This window comes from Dioscorea cayenensis, chromosome 20, assembly GCF_009730915.1.
Source record: "Dioscorea cayenensis subsp. rotundata cultivar TDr96_F1 chromosome 20, TDr96_F1_v2_PseudoChromosome.rev07_lg8_w22 25.fasta, whole genome shotgun sequence".
Classification (NCBI taxonomy): domain Eukaryota; kingdom Viridiplantae; phylum Streptophyta; class Magnoliopsida; order Dioscoreales; family Dioscoreaceae; genus Dioscorea; species Dioscorea cayenensis.
The window spans coordinates 522,845-538,895 of NC_052490.1; the positions used below are offsets into that span (position 1 = coordinate 522,845).

The 16,051-nt window shown below is 33.9% G+C and overlaps 1 protein-coding gene across 10 annotated transcripts; it reads left to right on the forward strand.

Annotated features, from left to right (window-relative positions):
- The first annotated feature begins 582 nt into the window (after positions 1 to 582).
- Positions 583 to 8,184, forward strand: LOC120251608 (zinc finger BED domain-containing protein RICESLEEPER 1-like). 10 transcript variants are annotated; one of them, XR_005533456.1, is made up of 7 exons: positions 585 to 835; positions 943 to 1,044; positions 1,502 to 1,574; positions 1,669 to 3,647; positions 3,751 to 3,827; positions 4,130 to 4,258; positions 5,403 to 5,788. XR_005533456.1 is itself a non-coding variant. In XM_039260191.1 (6 exons), exons 3-5 carry the CDS (start codon positions 1,564 to 1,566, stop codon positions 3,825 to 3,827), a joined length of 2,067 nt encoding a protein of 688 aa, XP_039116125.1. In that variant the 5' UTR covers positions 584 to 835; positions 943 to 1,044; positions 1,502 to 1,563; the 3' UTR covers positions 8,064 to 8,184. The 10 variants fall into 10 exon arrangements, 8 of the variants coding, with proteins under 8 accessions (XP_039116129.1, XP_039116125.1, XP_039116126.1 ...); XR_005533457.1 differs by having other exon boundaries at positions 5,418 to 5,788; XM_039260191.1 differs by lacking the exons at positions 4,130 to 4,258; positions 5,403 to 5,788 and adding an exon at positions 8,064 to 8,184 and having other exon boundaries at positions 584 to 835.
- Positions 8,185 to 16,051: the final 7,867 nt, after the last annotated feature.

Sequence of the window (16,051 nt, forward strand, 5' to 3'; positions counted from 1 at the left end):
TCATGGTGGTTCTAGTGTATTTATAATTAATAAAATCTTCATATTCATTCATAATATTTATGTAAGAAATTTAAATTAATTTGACAAAAATGTTGATTTATTCAATATTAATTAATAGTAATTTAATATTTATTAATTCTTAAATAAATTTATTTAAATAATTAAATTTTGAGATAATTATTGGCTCAAATAGTTGACTTATAATAAATTATTTATAACTATAAAATCAATGAATTAATCTAAAAAATCAAGTAATGAGATAAGACAGTAATTAAACAAACTATATTTTATTGTGTGTGTGTGTGTGTTTTTTTTCGATTGGCTCCTCCAAAGTTCAAATCCACAGCCGCAAACAAGAACCAGAGGATGCAATGCATGCCTTGGATCCAGCACCCGATAACCCGTTAACCCGAATCCAAATCCGCAAGTGCGGGTTTAGATCCGATATTGGTATCCAATGGGTTATCGGATGAGGGTATGAATCCGATAACCTATCAACCAATTTATCGGGTTCGGGTTGAAACCGATAACCCGATCCTTCGCCCAAAGCTTCTTTCTAACATTAAAATTCGGGCGCTAGTTTCGCAGGTTTCAAACCCGTTAAGGCTCTTCGGATTTGGATCCCAATTCGCAAGATCCGCAATTTCGCTGCCCTAGATCCACCGGGTTTCGTCTTCGGAGCCGGCGCAACGCTGTGTGGTTGATGTGGATTCGGGTCTCGTGAAGCAGCGGCACAGCATCCGCAGCCGCCTTCTCCGCCGCGGCCGCGTAATCCCGGCGAGACGCGCCGCCGGTTACGTCCTTGTACTCCGGAGCGGGGTTTTTGAAGGCAAAGGTCTGTTTTTTTATTTTTATTTTTTAAACGATGGTTTGCCATCTATCTACTTCTCTCTTCTCCATTCTATCAGTGTGGGATTTTCGTTGTTGTTGGATTACTGATAGGGTTTTTGCGGCACTGGAATGAAATTGAGAGGAAAAAGGACGATTTTTGGCCGCTTCGTACACTGCATTGTTTTTTCCTGGGCAAACTCAGACTAAATTGAAGTATTTTTCACGAAGCTTTATGTTTGCATCTTGGTGATATATATTCTTGTGTTGTAAAATAAGGAGTTTTATAGTTTTCACATAGTACGTCATTAATATTCACATCTCAATGGAAGGAAGCATGCTCATGCAGGTGTTATTAAAGTTTCACTTTTGCATGTTGAGATATATTTTTTTGGTTGCATGTTTTTATGATACCATTGTTTGGACAAACTCAGACTAGATTAAAGCATTTAAGCATTATTTTTGTTTTCTGGTGATTCAGTAATATTATTGTATTATAAAAATGGGGAGTATTATAGTTTTCCCATAGTTGGGGAAGATGATTTTTTGCATCTCAAAGGAAGTGTATTCGCTATTGCTATGCAATTGTTATTAAAGTTTCGTACTTTATCATAGAAAGTATTTTCTACCCCGCTTTTTTTCATGGATTAGAATAATGGCATATATTCATTAGGTGGTCTGCATGTTTGGTCGCGTGTTCTCTGAGATAACTGGGGTTTGCTTCGGTGCCATTCAATGATTATATGGTTCGTGTTTTTTTGATCGAACTATTTCTTAAATTGTGGTTTTTTTTTTGGTGATTTGTAAAACAGTTTTTAGCATGCTTTCCCTTTTATGCAGCATGCCTGAGAGCATGGAGATGGATGGAAAGGATAGGAATGTAGAGGCTTCACATAAATCTCACAATCCCAGATCGAGAAAGCTGAGGTCACTTGTTTGGAATGACTTCACGAAGGAACAAAGGGCAGATGGGACTTACATAGCCATATGTAATCATTGCAAGAAACATTTGACAGCAAGTAGTCGTAGTGGAACTACTCACTTAAAAAATCATTTGGGTGTATGTATGTCCAGCAAGAGAACCAAGAGGAAAAAATTGGTTGTTAGAAGACTAGCACTGAAATCCGCTGAGGCAAAGAATGATGGAAAAACTGGTGGTGCTGACTGCTTCCAATTTGACCAAGAACTAAGTGAACAGGATCTTGCTCGTATGATAGTTCTGCATGGTTACCCTTTCGGTATTATTCAGCACACTGGTTTCAAAACTTTCTTGAGGAACCTTCAACCCCAGTTCAAGTTGGTATCTTTTGAAACACTCAAAGCTGATTGTTTGAGGATATATGAAAGTGCAAGACTTAAATTACAAGAAGTACTTGGAAAACTCACTTGTCGAGTTAGCCTCTCTGTTGACATGTGGAAGTCGAATGTAGATATGGAATACATGTGCTTGACATGTCATTATATTGATAATGATTGGAGGTTCCAGAAGAAAATTCTGGCCTTTTTGCCTGTTGAATCTCTGTCTACTGGTGAAGAAATAAGTAAAGCTATTGTTCAGAGTATGTGTGATTGGAATATAGATCGGAAAGTGTCCAGTTTACTCTTGGACAACTGCAGCTTTGATGATGTGGTGGCTAATGAACTTCTTAAATTTCTCCGACCAAAGGGTTCACTCCACTTAAATGGTGATATGCTTCATGTTCACAGCTGTGCACATGTTTTGAGTCTTATTGTTCAAGATGGTTTGGAGCTAATAAGTGAATTAATTAATAAAGTGCGTGATTGCATTCAATATGTTAAATCTTCGCAAGCTAGATTAGCAAAGTTTCAGGATGCAGTAAAGCAGGTTGGTGCCCCCAAGAAGCCAATAATTATTGATATACCCTCTAGCTGGACCTCAACCTATGTGATGCTTGAAACAGCATGCGAATTTCAAAGTGCTTTCACTTGGTTAGCTAGCAATGATGACGAGTACCTGCCTTTGTCTCCTAAGGATTGGGGTGATGTTAAAGCTGTTACTGAATGTTTAGATGTATTTTATCAATCAATATTAAAGTTCTCAACCATAAGAATTCCCACTGCGAATCTTTATTTTAATGATATATGTGGTATCCATTTGCTATTGAAAACATCATGCTTGAGCCAATATCCAATTATCATATCAATGGCTAAAGGAATGCTTGGCAAGTTTCAAGAGCGATGGGGCACAACAAGAATGGTAATGGCAATTGCTTCCATCTTAGATCCTCGGTACAAGATGAAGTCTGTTGAGTATTTCTTCCAAAAAATTTATGGAGATACATTTGATGCCAAGGATAAGATCGAAAATATTCGCAAGACTTTGGTAACCCTTTATAATGAATATGCTCTCCAGTCAACTCATGCTTCAAGTAATCAAACTTTTCTCTGCTATGCTGGGGATAACAGCAGTTGTGCAAGCAACGAGTGCAATGCTGGTGCGGAATCCAAAAATTCTACTCGTATCACATTGTCTGATGCACGAAGAGGACTTGATCAATATCTCCAAGAGGTATCGTCGAGCCAATCAATGAAATCAGATCTAGATATGTATTTGGATGAAGCTGTTCATCCTTCAAAAGAAGGTCCTGATGAAAGCTTTAATATCTTAGCCTGGTGGAAGTTTAATGCAGCAAAATATCCAGTCCTTTCGATGATGGCTCATGATATTCTGGGAATTCCTGTAAATATTCCATTAGATAATGATGGTCGAGTGCTTAATCAGTATTTGAGTTCGACAGAGCCGGCTACGGTACAAGCCTTGGTATGTGCTCAAGATTGGTTAAAAGTTGACATTGAAGGTAAAATATGATACTAAATTAAGATTTTAGTATATTTTGCTATCCTAATCACCTATTTGATTGATGATTGGACTAACAGATGAATTCTCGCACATTTGAACAGCTGGGAACTTGGATGGTGATGTTTGTATGCCCCTCGTACCTGTGAATGGAGACGAATTCTCTCCTTTATCCAAATAGGTAGTTCTCATGTTAAAATTTTACATAGCCTTCTGCTCGTTATTATTATGCTTATATTCTTATCATGGATAAGCTGATGAGGCCAGATGAGCTTATTTTGGGAGATGACTTCTCCAATATAACATGATGATTTTTTTTATGCTGCTTTGCCTCTGTTTCGTTATGTTGTTACTGTTTTCCATGTTTATGTTTGAAGATTGTTGTTTAAGTCTATTCATTTACTATCATCCCAAACTTTTTTTATTTATTTATTCTTTATATATTGCCCTATTACTCTCGTTGACTTTATGTCTCTTATTTAGCTTCGTGCAGGTAGCAAATTAGCATGCTAATGACCATAAATTGTTAATGGTGGCTGAGTATATAGATGTTGGTGCTTCTTTTCTGCGGTTCTATGCTATTTTCATGACAATGTGACCCCGAACAGCAAGGTTTCGCATCTTAGCTTGTGAAAACTATATCATCTTTTGATAATAGTTTTCTTGACCATCAATCTAGATTTTTTTTTTCTTTTATTGAACAGCAATTGCTGCATATCTGTAAATCAGTGGGTTTTCTTTCATTTCTAAAATTGATGATTAAATGACTTTTCTTTCTTCGTTCTTCTTTCTTCTTTTGTCTTAATTACTAAATTAGTTTCCTGCCCCTTGCATGGAAGAATGCTTGTATTCGGTGTAAAGGGGGTTCAATTTGTAGTAGGCTTTGTGTAGAACTTATTGAGATATGCAGAAGGTGCGGTTTGCCACTATACTTCAAGCCGGTTAATAATGAAGTACAGTTAATTTTTTAATCCTCTGGAACTGCTTCAGCAGCACATTTCATCCTTAGAATCAGTCTTGAAGGTTCCTTCCCATAGAGCCATGTAATTTTACGAGAATAGAGGAAGTTATTGCTAAGCTTAAGGTTTTTTGCTCTCCTGCCAGATAAAATATATTCCTAATAGAATTTGAAGTATGTTTACCCTGTGGGGTCTTAGATCTTTTGGCTGATTTTAAGATGGCCTTTCCCATTCCAACTGTTACTGATAATTTCAGTGATCTCGACATTATTTTTAGATACATTATGAATCTTATCTTCTTTGTTTTTTTTTAAATAATTTTTTTAAAATTTTTTTAAATTTTTATTTTTAATTTTTGGTTTGAGGTTTAAAATGCTTCCCCATATACGTATTGATCTTTTGTTTATTCCATTGTGAGTCAGCATGATCATTCTTTTCATGGTCATATCAGGCATAATATGCCTTTGAATGTACTTTAGTTCATAAGCTATGTTTGTTTAAATCACCACATAGTTTTCCTTGGGTTGCAATTCATTATATTGTCCTGGTGTGGGGTGGACTATCTAGGGCATGATAACGCCAATTGGGAAATTTTAAGGCCGGTTCTTTCAAATCTAGGGTTTTAGTGCCATCAAACAACTTTTTATTACAAATAAATGCATATTGTAGTTGCATCTAAAGATGCTTATGTTAATTTATTTTTCTCTATTCTAAAGACTATCATGCCTCTCTGTTTGCATTTATTTAGGTTTTTGGCATATGCAGTTCTTTCTTTTTAATTTTCTCACTTGATGTAGACCTTTTGCCATCAGTTGCGAGAAACAACTGCTTAGCAACTTCTAAAACAAATTTGTGGATGCCTGAAAAGAGAAGGAAGCGCCAAAGTTTGTGTAAAAGATTCTCTACTGGTGAAGCTTTTCTTGTATAATTGAGGATTATTGCTTCTGGAATGAGATTCAATCTGGGTTTTTTATTTGCTCAGTTTGATGAACCTATTAATCTGGGTTTTTTTTTATTTGCTCAGTTTGATGAACTTATCAATCTGGTCTTTTTTTTTTTTGTTAAATATGCTTCTTAATGCATTAAAATGTACAGCATAGTTTTGTGCAGTACATGCCTGTGATTATTTTTTAAACGATCACATTAACACAGGGAGATTCAATCTGGGTCATTTATTTGCTGAGCTTTGATGATTTTCTTTACTTCATGTTGATTATGTTTTGTGACAGTCTGAATTATGAGATGTTCCATGTGAAATGTTGAGCATGACTTTTTCTCAATGAAAGATGTTTCATTATCTTAAAAAAGGCTCCAGTTAATTTTTTTCTGTTAGCTTAGAAAACACATACTCTAAATATAATTTGATGGATTTTTTACCATGTTACTTAATGTCTTTTTCTTTTTGATTTTGCTCCTATTGAGAAAGTTATTTAGATACATTTTTGTGATGTATTCACAGATGAAATTAGACAGATCTGCTGATTGTCTAATTCTTTTTGATGTTCTAAGAGACTAATGTCCTTTTTATTTTCATTAGTGCTTTCTTGTAGTCTGTGCGTTTGATAATGAAGTCATTTCTTGTATTCAGTTGCTATCTTTGCCTTACACTAAACAAGTTCAATTTTCTAGTTTTTACAATCTTGGTAGTTTCACATATTATTAACAAATAAGGTAAGCCTCTGTGTTAAACAACTTGTCCTTAGGTTATATATCAAACTCTTTTTGGTGCATAAAATCTATTGTTATCTGGAACCAAGCATAGGGCAAGAGATTGCTTGTTATCTGATTGAGTTTCTTGGGGTTGATTAGATAATTATAGCTGATTGTATTGGAGCAATGCCTGACAGATTATATTTGTTGTTGGAGTATGAATGCAGCCCTAACTTGCCTCGAGTTTTATCAACGAAGCAAGCTACCCAAAGTTACTTATAGTGATTGATATTTTATTAAAATTTTATAGGTCTTTCATAAGATTTTTCCTTTCAATATGTTTTGTTTGTCAGAATTTGGAACATTCACCGGACTATTTTTACTTAATTCCCCAAAATTATCCTACTCAGGTCAACAACACTAGTTATATCTAAACCCTTATCATCCAGATCTGTGCTCATTAAGGATCCATCTTTTTACTTGGTAATTTTGGTGTTGGTTTGATTTATGCCTTGAGGCAATAACTTAACACTATTTTACAACTTACATTGGCAACTACCAAGTTATGTCATATGAGCTTAATCTGTCTTGGACTTGGACAATGTGCTTGCAGTGGAGCAAGTTGATAACTTTGTTGTGCGGTCCTTGTTAAAACAATTATGGAAGCAGAAATATTATATTTGTTAAGAAGGTGACTAATGAATTGAAGTTATTTAGTTATGAAGTGATACTTGTGGGCTTCCTGATAATTAGTTGATTTGTCCTTTTCAATAAATATGACAGCCTCTATAGCTAGTTCATGTGAGTTAATAGTCATGTGTAGAGACCAATGCTGCTTCAGATAACCTTGACTGTAACTAGTATATGATCTTTGATTTTTCTATTTCCTGTTTGTGAAATAGTCTTGGTTAGATCTTTCCTGCTGAAATTTTTACATATAAGTATGTAGGCTTTCTGAAGGCTCTAACTGATTTTTAATAGCTAGTGTCAATTTTTCATGTTTTAGATACATGTAAAGTGAAATTTCATCATGACCTATACTGACATGTTTATCTTTAGCATTTTTCTCTGAGATGGACCTTCACAAATTTCATCCATTATAACCCTTCTCTGATTTTCTAGGTGTCAATTGTTTAATTTAGAACTGTTGTAGATATATAAAAGAAAATAGTGAAGTTGATTTTGTTAACATCTTCATTCTAAGAAATATAATTTTCAGATGCTCTGCCATCATGCTCAAAATTAAGTTATGGTAATGGTTTCTCAGCTGGTTTTGTTATTATTTCTATCTCATTTACGGCAGACTCATGAAATAGTGTCAGCTTCTTCATCTGGCAAGCTGAAGGCTTCCCGATATTTCAGCCTTCAAATCATAGTGGTTGAAAAGCAGAATTATGACATCCGAGACTATATTATGCCAAAGTAAATGCATTCCTTGCTCCTAATAAGACTTGGGGTATTTGTTGCTCATGCAACCTTTATTGCAGGCTAATCAACTTCTGTTTGGTATTCTGCGTGATAGTTAAAGCATATATTTGTGTTTATGCGCGTGCACAAGCAAGACATGACATGTTTAGATTTAATGTTAGTCTAAATGATTACTGTCATGCATATGCAGTCTTAAATTGGCTTTAGATGTGAACTGTCATCAGATTAACTGCTTGTCTTATGGATCTTGTGTGATGTCTCGGTCTCTTTATCATTCTGTTTATCAGGTTACATGTAAATTTTTCTGATGTGGTACAGAGAAATAAGTGCATATACAATATTTAATTGATCATTATACGGCATTTCATCTTTCATTGCAGGGTAAACTTGATCAGGATCACTTGCCCATGAGGCTGATGTTCTCTCTTTTCTCACCTTTCTCAGATCACTTGCCGAAACAGGTTGTTTATTTCTGCATTTTCCTTTATGAAAAAAAGCAAATGCAAGTAGCAAGTCATTTATATATATATATATATATATATATGTATATATTTTTGAAAAAGGTGACAAGCGCTTGTCTCTACAGCGTGTGAGTTGGTTGTGACATCACCTGTGAGTTAATTTCCTCCAATAAGTAGCAAGTCATTTATATTTTTCATTATATCATGGTGGTTCTTGCATCTTAGGCATATATGCATGTGTAAAGCAGAAGAGATTGAACCTATTGCATTTTATTTCGCTCATGATATTGTTTGCTTGTTTATTTAGTTGTTTGAATCTATCAAGGCTTCCCTAAATTTCTATTGTTTTAGTGTGTATATTTTGGAATTGATTAATCTAGCTCAATCATTGAGCTGAATAAATCAACCTGATTGTTTTAATTTTATGGAGTTTATCATCATCTTATTGAGTTTTATTTATTTATTTATTTATTACATGAATTACAGATTCCGTGTTTTTAGAGAACCAAATTTTTAGAAATTTAATTTTTGATATAAATCTTCTTTGGTTTGTGGAGTAATTACCTGCTAATAAATCAGAAGGGAATGCTTTAACTCCTTAGAACATACTATTTATCTATGTGCGATTTGGGAGAAAGCAAGTTCGGTTTTTTTTTTATCCGAGAAATTTGAGAAAACGAGGTTGTTTCGCTTTTCTGGTTACAAGATTATTTTTGAATTTTGGTGATAAAAAATAAGATTAATGTTAATTACAAATTAAGCATTGGGAGAATAATTACACCTCTCAAGCATATAAGATGTTCTATCAGCAAACGACCTGTTTATGCTGATTTTTATAAATAAACAAAATTAATATATATATATATATATATATATATATTCAAATTTTAAAAATAAAAATAAATAAATAAATAAATCCAAAAAATAAAAAATATCTCTGATCTCCCGCAACAGGAGCGGAGATTTACGTTAAAAAAAAAACTGTAACAAGAGCGGAGATTTATGCAAAAGCAAAAATACCTGGGGGGTATTTTGGGATTGGTTTTGGATGGGAGGAGCCGGAGAGGAGAACCGGAAAAAGAAAAAGAAAAAGAAAAAGAAAAAAACAGAAGAAAAGGAGGTGAAGAAAAAGGGGGAAATAAAAAAACAAATGAAGAGGAGGAAGAAGAAAAGTGCAAGAGAAGAAGAGCAACTGAGATGAGAGCAGGAAAAACTAAAAATTGAGAGAGGAAATCCAGCTTGGGAGATCTCAAGAGAAACAAATAAGAGAGGAATAAATCTAAAAAAAGGAAGGGGATGAGTAGAAAAAGAAATCATACACAAGGAGATTGGATTGAAGAGACAAATGAGAGAAGATCATGTAAAAAGAGATCAGCGTAAATACTCGATCATCAACGACATCAAGGTCTTTTTTTTTTTTTTAATTTTTTCCTTTTTCTGATTCAAGAAATCTATGAACATACACTTTGTAAGTATGCTACAACTAGACAATACTCCATGAATTCTCATGTAATTGTTTCAGTGACACTATGACTTGATGTGTTGATTTATAGGATATGATATGTTTGATCTTTCAAATTCCAAGAGTGTAGAGTATATTTTTAGCCATGCATGATTTGTCCCATGTGAAATCAAAATATAAATTTTGAGGATTGTTATTTAAATTGTACTTCACATGATTATAAACATGAATGAATACATATTTGAAACAACTTTGCAAAATTTATAAGAAATATGATATGATGAAGAAAAATGAGAAAACGATTGTAAAATTGTTGAAAATGTGATAGAAAATGTGATAAACGAAGTATATGAGGTTATATATGCAAAAGTTATAAAAATGGAAACATGAGGCGCCTCGAGGGTTTATTTGTAAATGCCATGAAAAATGTTAAACCTTGAGGATTTATTTGCAAAATTATTAAAAAAAGTGAAAAGTAAAAATTTAATGGGCCTAGTTGCATGAATCCTTGAATTTGTGAAAAAAAATAAAGAATTTAAAGGTCTAATGTGCAAAAATGTTTTGAGAGGGGTTAAAATGCAAAAAAAAAAAAAGAGGAAGTAGGGAATTTTGGGTTTTTTCACTCTTATCTATTGATACTCACAGAGGTTTTTAAAAATCACTCTTCTTTTTATGACCTACGGATGAGGTCCAACGCAAACTGAATGCTTTTTTTTTTTATATAATTTTTTCATTTTTGCCTTTTCACGCTCACAGGGAGGTCTTTAAAAATTTCACTCTTCTTCTCATTACCCACTAATAAGGTCCAATGCAAAGTGGAAGTTCTTTTTTCGAGAGTTTTCTCACTTTTGTCTCTTCACGCTCACAGGGAGGTTTCTAAAAATTTCACTCTTCAACTCACAATCCTTAATGAGGCCCAATGCAAAGTGGATGCTCTCTTATGAGAGTTTTCTCATTTTTGCCTCTTGACCCGCTGATGAGATCCAATGCAAAGTGTGTGCTCTCTCTGGAGAGTTTTCTCACTTTTGTCTTTGACCCTCACAGGGAGGTCAATGAAGACTCTTCTTTGCAGATGTTACTCCAAATTATAGTCTAATGATGTAAAACATAATGCCCTCTTAGTAAAGTAGAAAAAGAATGACGTTTTATGAAATAAAGAAAGCTTTTCTCCATGCAAATATAAAAAGAATGTTTTTTTTTTTTTTTTTAAATTAAGAAACAAGGCCTATGATAATGACTAGATAATGTGAGCCGGTCATGGCTTGGTAGTTTTAAATGAAATGACAAATGAAACTTTGAAGCTCTTAGATACAAGTGAATCAAAGGCTTAAAAAAAGTTTTACAAGTCAAAGTTCTAAAGGCTTCACAAGCATTAAATGCTGGAGTCCTCAAGTACCAAAATTAAAAGAGATCAAGGTCATATGATTACAACTTGAGATCTATTCCGAAATCGAATAAGTTAAAGCAAGTACATGAAAGGTCATAACTCGATGATATGCAAGTTAAAGCTCAAAGCATGGGAGAATCAAGATGTAAAAACATCAAGTGAATGATGAATGAACTTTGAAGTTTCAAGACATCAAAAGTTAGAGAATCTAAGAGTCTCATAAGCCAAAGACTTAAAAGCTTCACAAGCATGACATGTCAAAGTCTTCAAGAAACAATATTGAAGGAAATCAAGTTCGTTATTCTCGAATATGGTGAGATCACAACTTGCAAGCTCAAAAAGAAAAGAAAAAAAGATCAAAGTCAACAGAGACATTCAAACATGATTGTCGGCAAAAGAGTAGGGAGAATTTAAATCGAATTGTCTCAGACCATGTTAAAGAGAGAAGAAAATTAGGAGAGTAGTGCTAGGAGAAATAGATTCCTAATTTTTTTTGTACTTGTGGTCATGTTTATGTACTTACATACTTTTTGGAATCAATAAAATATATTTTTATATTTTTTGCCTAATAATTTCTGATTCACACTTATTCTTAATCGGAGGTTTCCATGACATTGTCTGGGGTAATTAATGTTAGGGTCTTGCCCTAATAGGAGTCATGAACCTGTAATTACTTGAAATCATAAAAAAATAAAATTTGATTTGTGATCCATCATTTTTAACCGGTTAATTCTAATTAAAGGATGGGTAAGAATAAAAGTCTCCACAAATTCTGGCACGCCTAGTGGTATTGACTTTTTCTCCCATCATTGAAAGTAAGTGTAAAAAAGAAGTTATAAAAAATGTCAATGCTTTATCTTCTTGAGAGAAGTAATTTTGTGGCATGTCTCATTCACTATCTTATTGAGAGAAGGCACCAAAGTGAAGCTGTCTTATGCCTTTACATGCATGGGCCTTATTAGAGTAGAAATCAGATGTGGGACTAATCAAACTTTGTCACATTTGTGCCAAGTCCACCACCATCACCAATTGAAGCTCACGTCCCATGTTTATTATCAAAGGGATTTCGGCCTAATGAGATGCCACCTGCTGAGATTCAAAAAGAGATTCCTGCTATTAGAACACCTGTCTTCGACAAATTTAGTTTTCCAAGGAGAGTCTTTAACATCAAGAAGGAAAGGATGGAGATGAGCCTTCATTCACTATCATTGTCAAAGAAGAAGAGAGTAACATCTTCAAGAAGCCCAAGGCTTTTGTACCAAAATCCTTTGCAATAGAGCCCCATAGTTGACCAAGAGGAAATGCTTTTGTGCAAGAGAGGGCAGATTTTGTCTCATTTCAAGACTTGAGAAATGACTCCTCATGTTGATTTATAAACTCCTTTGCTGCACTTCAAATGGTAAAGGAGAATTCCATGACAAGTGAGCTTCGCTTCCAACAAAACGACAGGAAGAAAAGGGCCATGTCATTGAAGTCTCATTATCAAAAGAAGAGTATTAATAAGAAGATTTACAATAACTACATCTCCTCTATAAAGCTACAGGCCGAAAAGATAATACCAAAATGGTTCTTTTAATTTTTTTTTTTAAAAGAACTTACTTTTGGGATTGCCGGCTTTTCATAGGTTTGATAGGTTTGTGTTGCCAAAGAAGCTAGCGTGCAAAAGGTCAAATTGGAGAGGGCGGAGGAGTAACCATATCATTAGTTTCTCACTCAAAATTTCAATAGCGAAGAGAAGAAGATGAAGAGATGCAATTAGAGGACCTCAAGGTATATATCACGCAAGTAATCATTGAAGGGCCAAAACATTCACCCATGCCAGAATGTCCCTTTACTAAGTTGAAGAACAAATTGATAGTTAGTACAAGCGACATACCAGAAAATGGCAAAAAAAAAAAAGGGCAAAACCATGTAAATTGTATTGAGATGTACCACTGGTACAACTTACTCATGAAGAAGAAGAAGAAGAAGAAGATTCTCTTGGGATACATGAACAAGGTAGAGTATCAACAACCTCCTGAAGTAGTGAAAACTTGACAAGAGATCCAAATAATGATGGCTGTTGAGTTAAACTAAGTCGAAAGAGGGGTATGATTATGAATGATAGTGATAAACCATAAGTTCTTCTCGTAGTGCCCCCATCCTTCTTTAACATTTCATTTATGTTTAATTTCTAACCCAAAATATAGTAGTCAAATTGCTTACTTTAAGAGGTACAACATTCCTAAAGTTAAGCAGCTTAATGATCTAGAAAATCTAGAGCAAAACTTGGTTTTTAAGCATCAGGAGATACAAGCAACAATCCCTAGCTCCCTTCTGTTACATCATTTTGCTACTAGCCTAAATAGACTAGCATTTGGAATAAATATTTTATCATTTGAATAAAAAAACCCCTTTAAAGTCCAATTTAGTAATGTGGTTGATATATTTACCATGATAGGTAAGGTTAATAGAAGTCAAAATAAAAATGAAAGAGTTATTAACTACATGATGGGATGGTGAAAATTTAAGCATTAAATGTGAGCATCGACTTGATCAAGTGCAAGCAAAGGGTTTATTAGTGGGAAATATCATCAATTGAATGACACCTATCCTCAGCTTGTTTGACATGCACACATTTAAAGATTTAGTTTTTTAAGTTAAGAAGAGGGAAAGAACTAGTTCAATAGTTGTGTCTATGATGTAACCCCAAAGTCTCCAAGCATTAAGCATGTGACCTTTACAAGTAATAAAGTAAAGAAGGTTGCAACACCATTGAGTTACAATACACCAAAGGTGGTAGCACTTGGGAGTGGGATTAGAATTGACTAAACCCTCGAAAGATTCTGCAAGAAAGAATGTGCAAGAGATGTTTTTTCAAGAAAGATAAGGTTATGACGATATTCAAGAATTCACTAAAAGTGGGTTTGCAATTGGCGGAGAACAAGCAACATGAGAAAGTAAACAAGCAAAATCATCTAAATTTTGCCTATGCCATAGAGTATAGGGATATTCCTTTTAGAATTTTTATATATTTGAAGATTGGATTCAGTGATGATATCTAGAAGGGGAAATCACTTGTTTAAGTGCGCGTCACTTGACCAACAAGCTAAGCATTCTGTTGTATTAATCACGTCACAAGAATGAGCTTTATGTGGGCAAGATATATGTGATATACCAGATAGCATGCAAATAGGAGGATCTCAAATTCCCAAAGAGCATGATTTTCTTAGAACTTAAGCAGGTTTGTGAAGATTATTATATTAAGAACAGGGAAAATCTTGAAGATGCAGGGAGAGCATCTTGTGGTTAAGTGGCAAACAACTCAAGACCTTGGTAAAAGACCTAAAGAAATGTAAATAATAATAACAATAATAATAATAATAATAATAATAATAATAATAATAATAATAATAATAATAATAATAAGCAATTGAAGTAATTGAACTCCACTTAAATCCATAGACTCTTTGAAGGATTACCAACTAAGAACTTCAATTTTGCTCAGAGTTTTCTAGAATGTTGATAAATGATGATGATGATGGCCGCAATGATGATGATATTATATGGTAACTGACTAAACTAGAATTCGCAACAAGCAAGGAAGGAAAGAAAGTAGATGAGGAAACTCGATTTGGAGTATACCCCTCCTCTTTCACCCATTTTTCTACAACATGAGGATTGAAAGTAAAAGAGAGAGAGAGAGAGAGAGAGAGAGAGAGAGAGAGAGAGAGATTGTTAGAGACAAGTATCGTGAATGTTCATAGTGATGTTTCAAATACTATGATGAAAAAAAAAAAAAAATTCTAAGTCACTTTACCAAGTGTTAAAGATGTTGGAGAAGCTCGTAACTTTCTCTTAGCTTAAAAAAAAAAAAACAAAAAAATTCAATCAATCAATCAATGTCTGCAAGGGATTTAATAAAAAGTTTCCTAGCAATTGTGAACATTGACAATACTAAAATAAAATGGTAAAGATGGAGTGACCAAATTATTTGAAGCATCTGAGAATGATACAACACCCATGATTCAAGCTGGTTAGTCCATAGGAGATAAGATTGATGAGATGTCCAGCAAACCAAGGAAGTTAAACTTGAGAGCTTGAAGGAAATCAAATTAGAGCAAAGACATGATCATGAAGATATAGCTTTGCAAATACATACAACCATTACATTATAAAACAAGCACCCATGTTAGTGAAGAAATTATGCTGGGGCAAACTTTGCAAATGAAAAAAAAAAAAATCAAGTTTCAATAAAATGGAAGAAAAATGGAAAACACACACACACACACACACACACACACACACACACACACACACACACACACCTTGAGTTGGATTTTTACATGTTAAAAGTTGGAAGAAACACTTTCATAGCTGTAAGTTGTATAAGATATTTGCATCAATAGCAACACAACTATAGTGTTCTCTTGGTTGAACACCAAGTTATATCTCATGTGGAAAAAGATGATCATCCTCCAATTTGTCATCATAGCTCCATCATATGTGTTGAATAGTTAACTGAAAGAGTCTTACCATTTCATACTAAGTTAACTGTGTTTGAACAAAAGGAGCTTTCAAGAAAGAAACTCTATGGATAATTAATTTTAAAATCAAGGCAAATTCTTTTAAAGAAGGAAGAAACAACTCATTAATTGGGAACACATCATGAGTTATCTTCTACTTAAAAGGATTTTTCATAGTAATTTTGAAGCCAAGAAATCCATGGACTCATTTGAAGTTATTAGGAGAAAAGTTCATCAAAGGCATCAAAGATAGCCATCTAAAGGTTCAACTTTGCCTTTATTCTAGCAAGATGCTATAAAGAAACTTTATGGTTCTCAAACCTATAATACTTTAAAGTCAAATTACCTACTGAAGAAACTCAAGTATTCCTAAGTCAAGTCCAAAATGAAAAGATCTGTCAAAGCATCCATCCTTGGAGATTCAAATGTTCTAAATGGGAGAACATGTCAAGTATAAGCACAAAGTTAATTATAAATGTGAAATCCAAGTCAAAATCGAGCCTTTACAATGTGTGAAGCCTATATAATCTATCATCAAGATCATGATTAATAC

Coding starts and splice junctions, on each gene's coding strand:
- LOC120251608 (XM_039260191.1), top strand. Junction 3,648..3,750: donor GTTAAAAGTTGACATTGAAG/GTAAAATATGAT, acceptor ACATTTGAACAG/CTGGGAACTTGGATGGTGAT.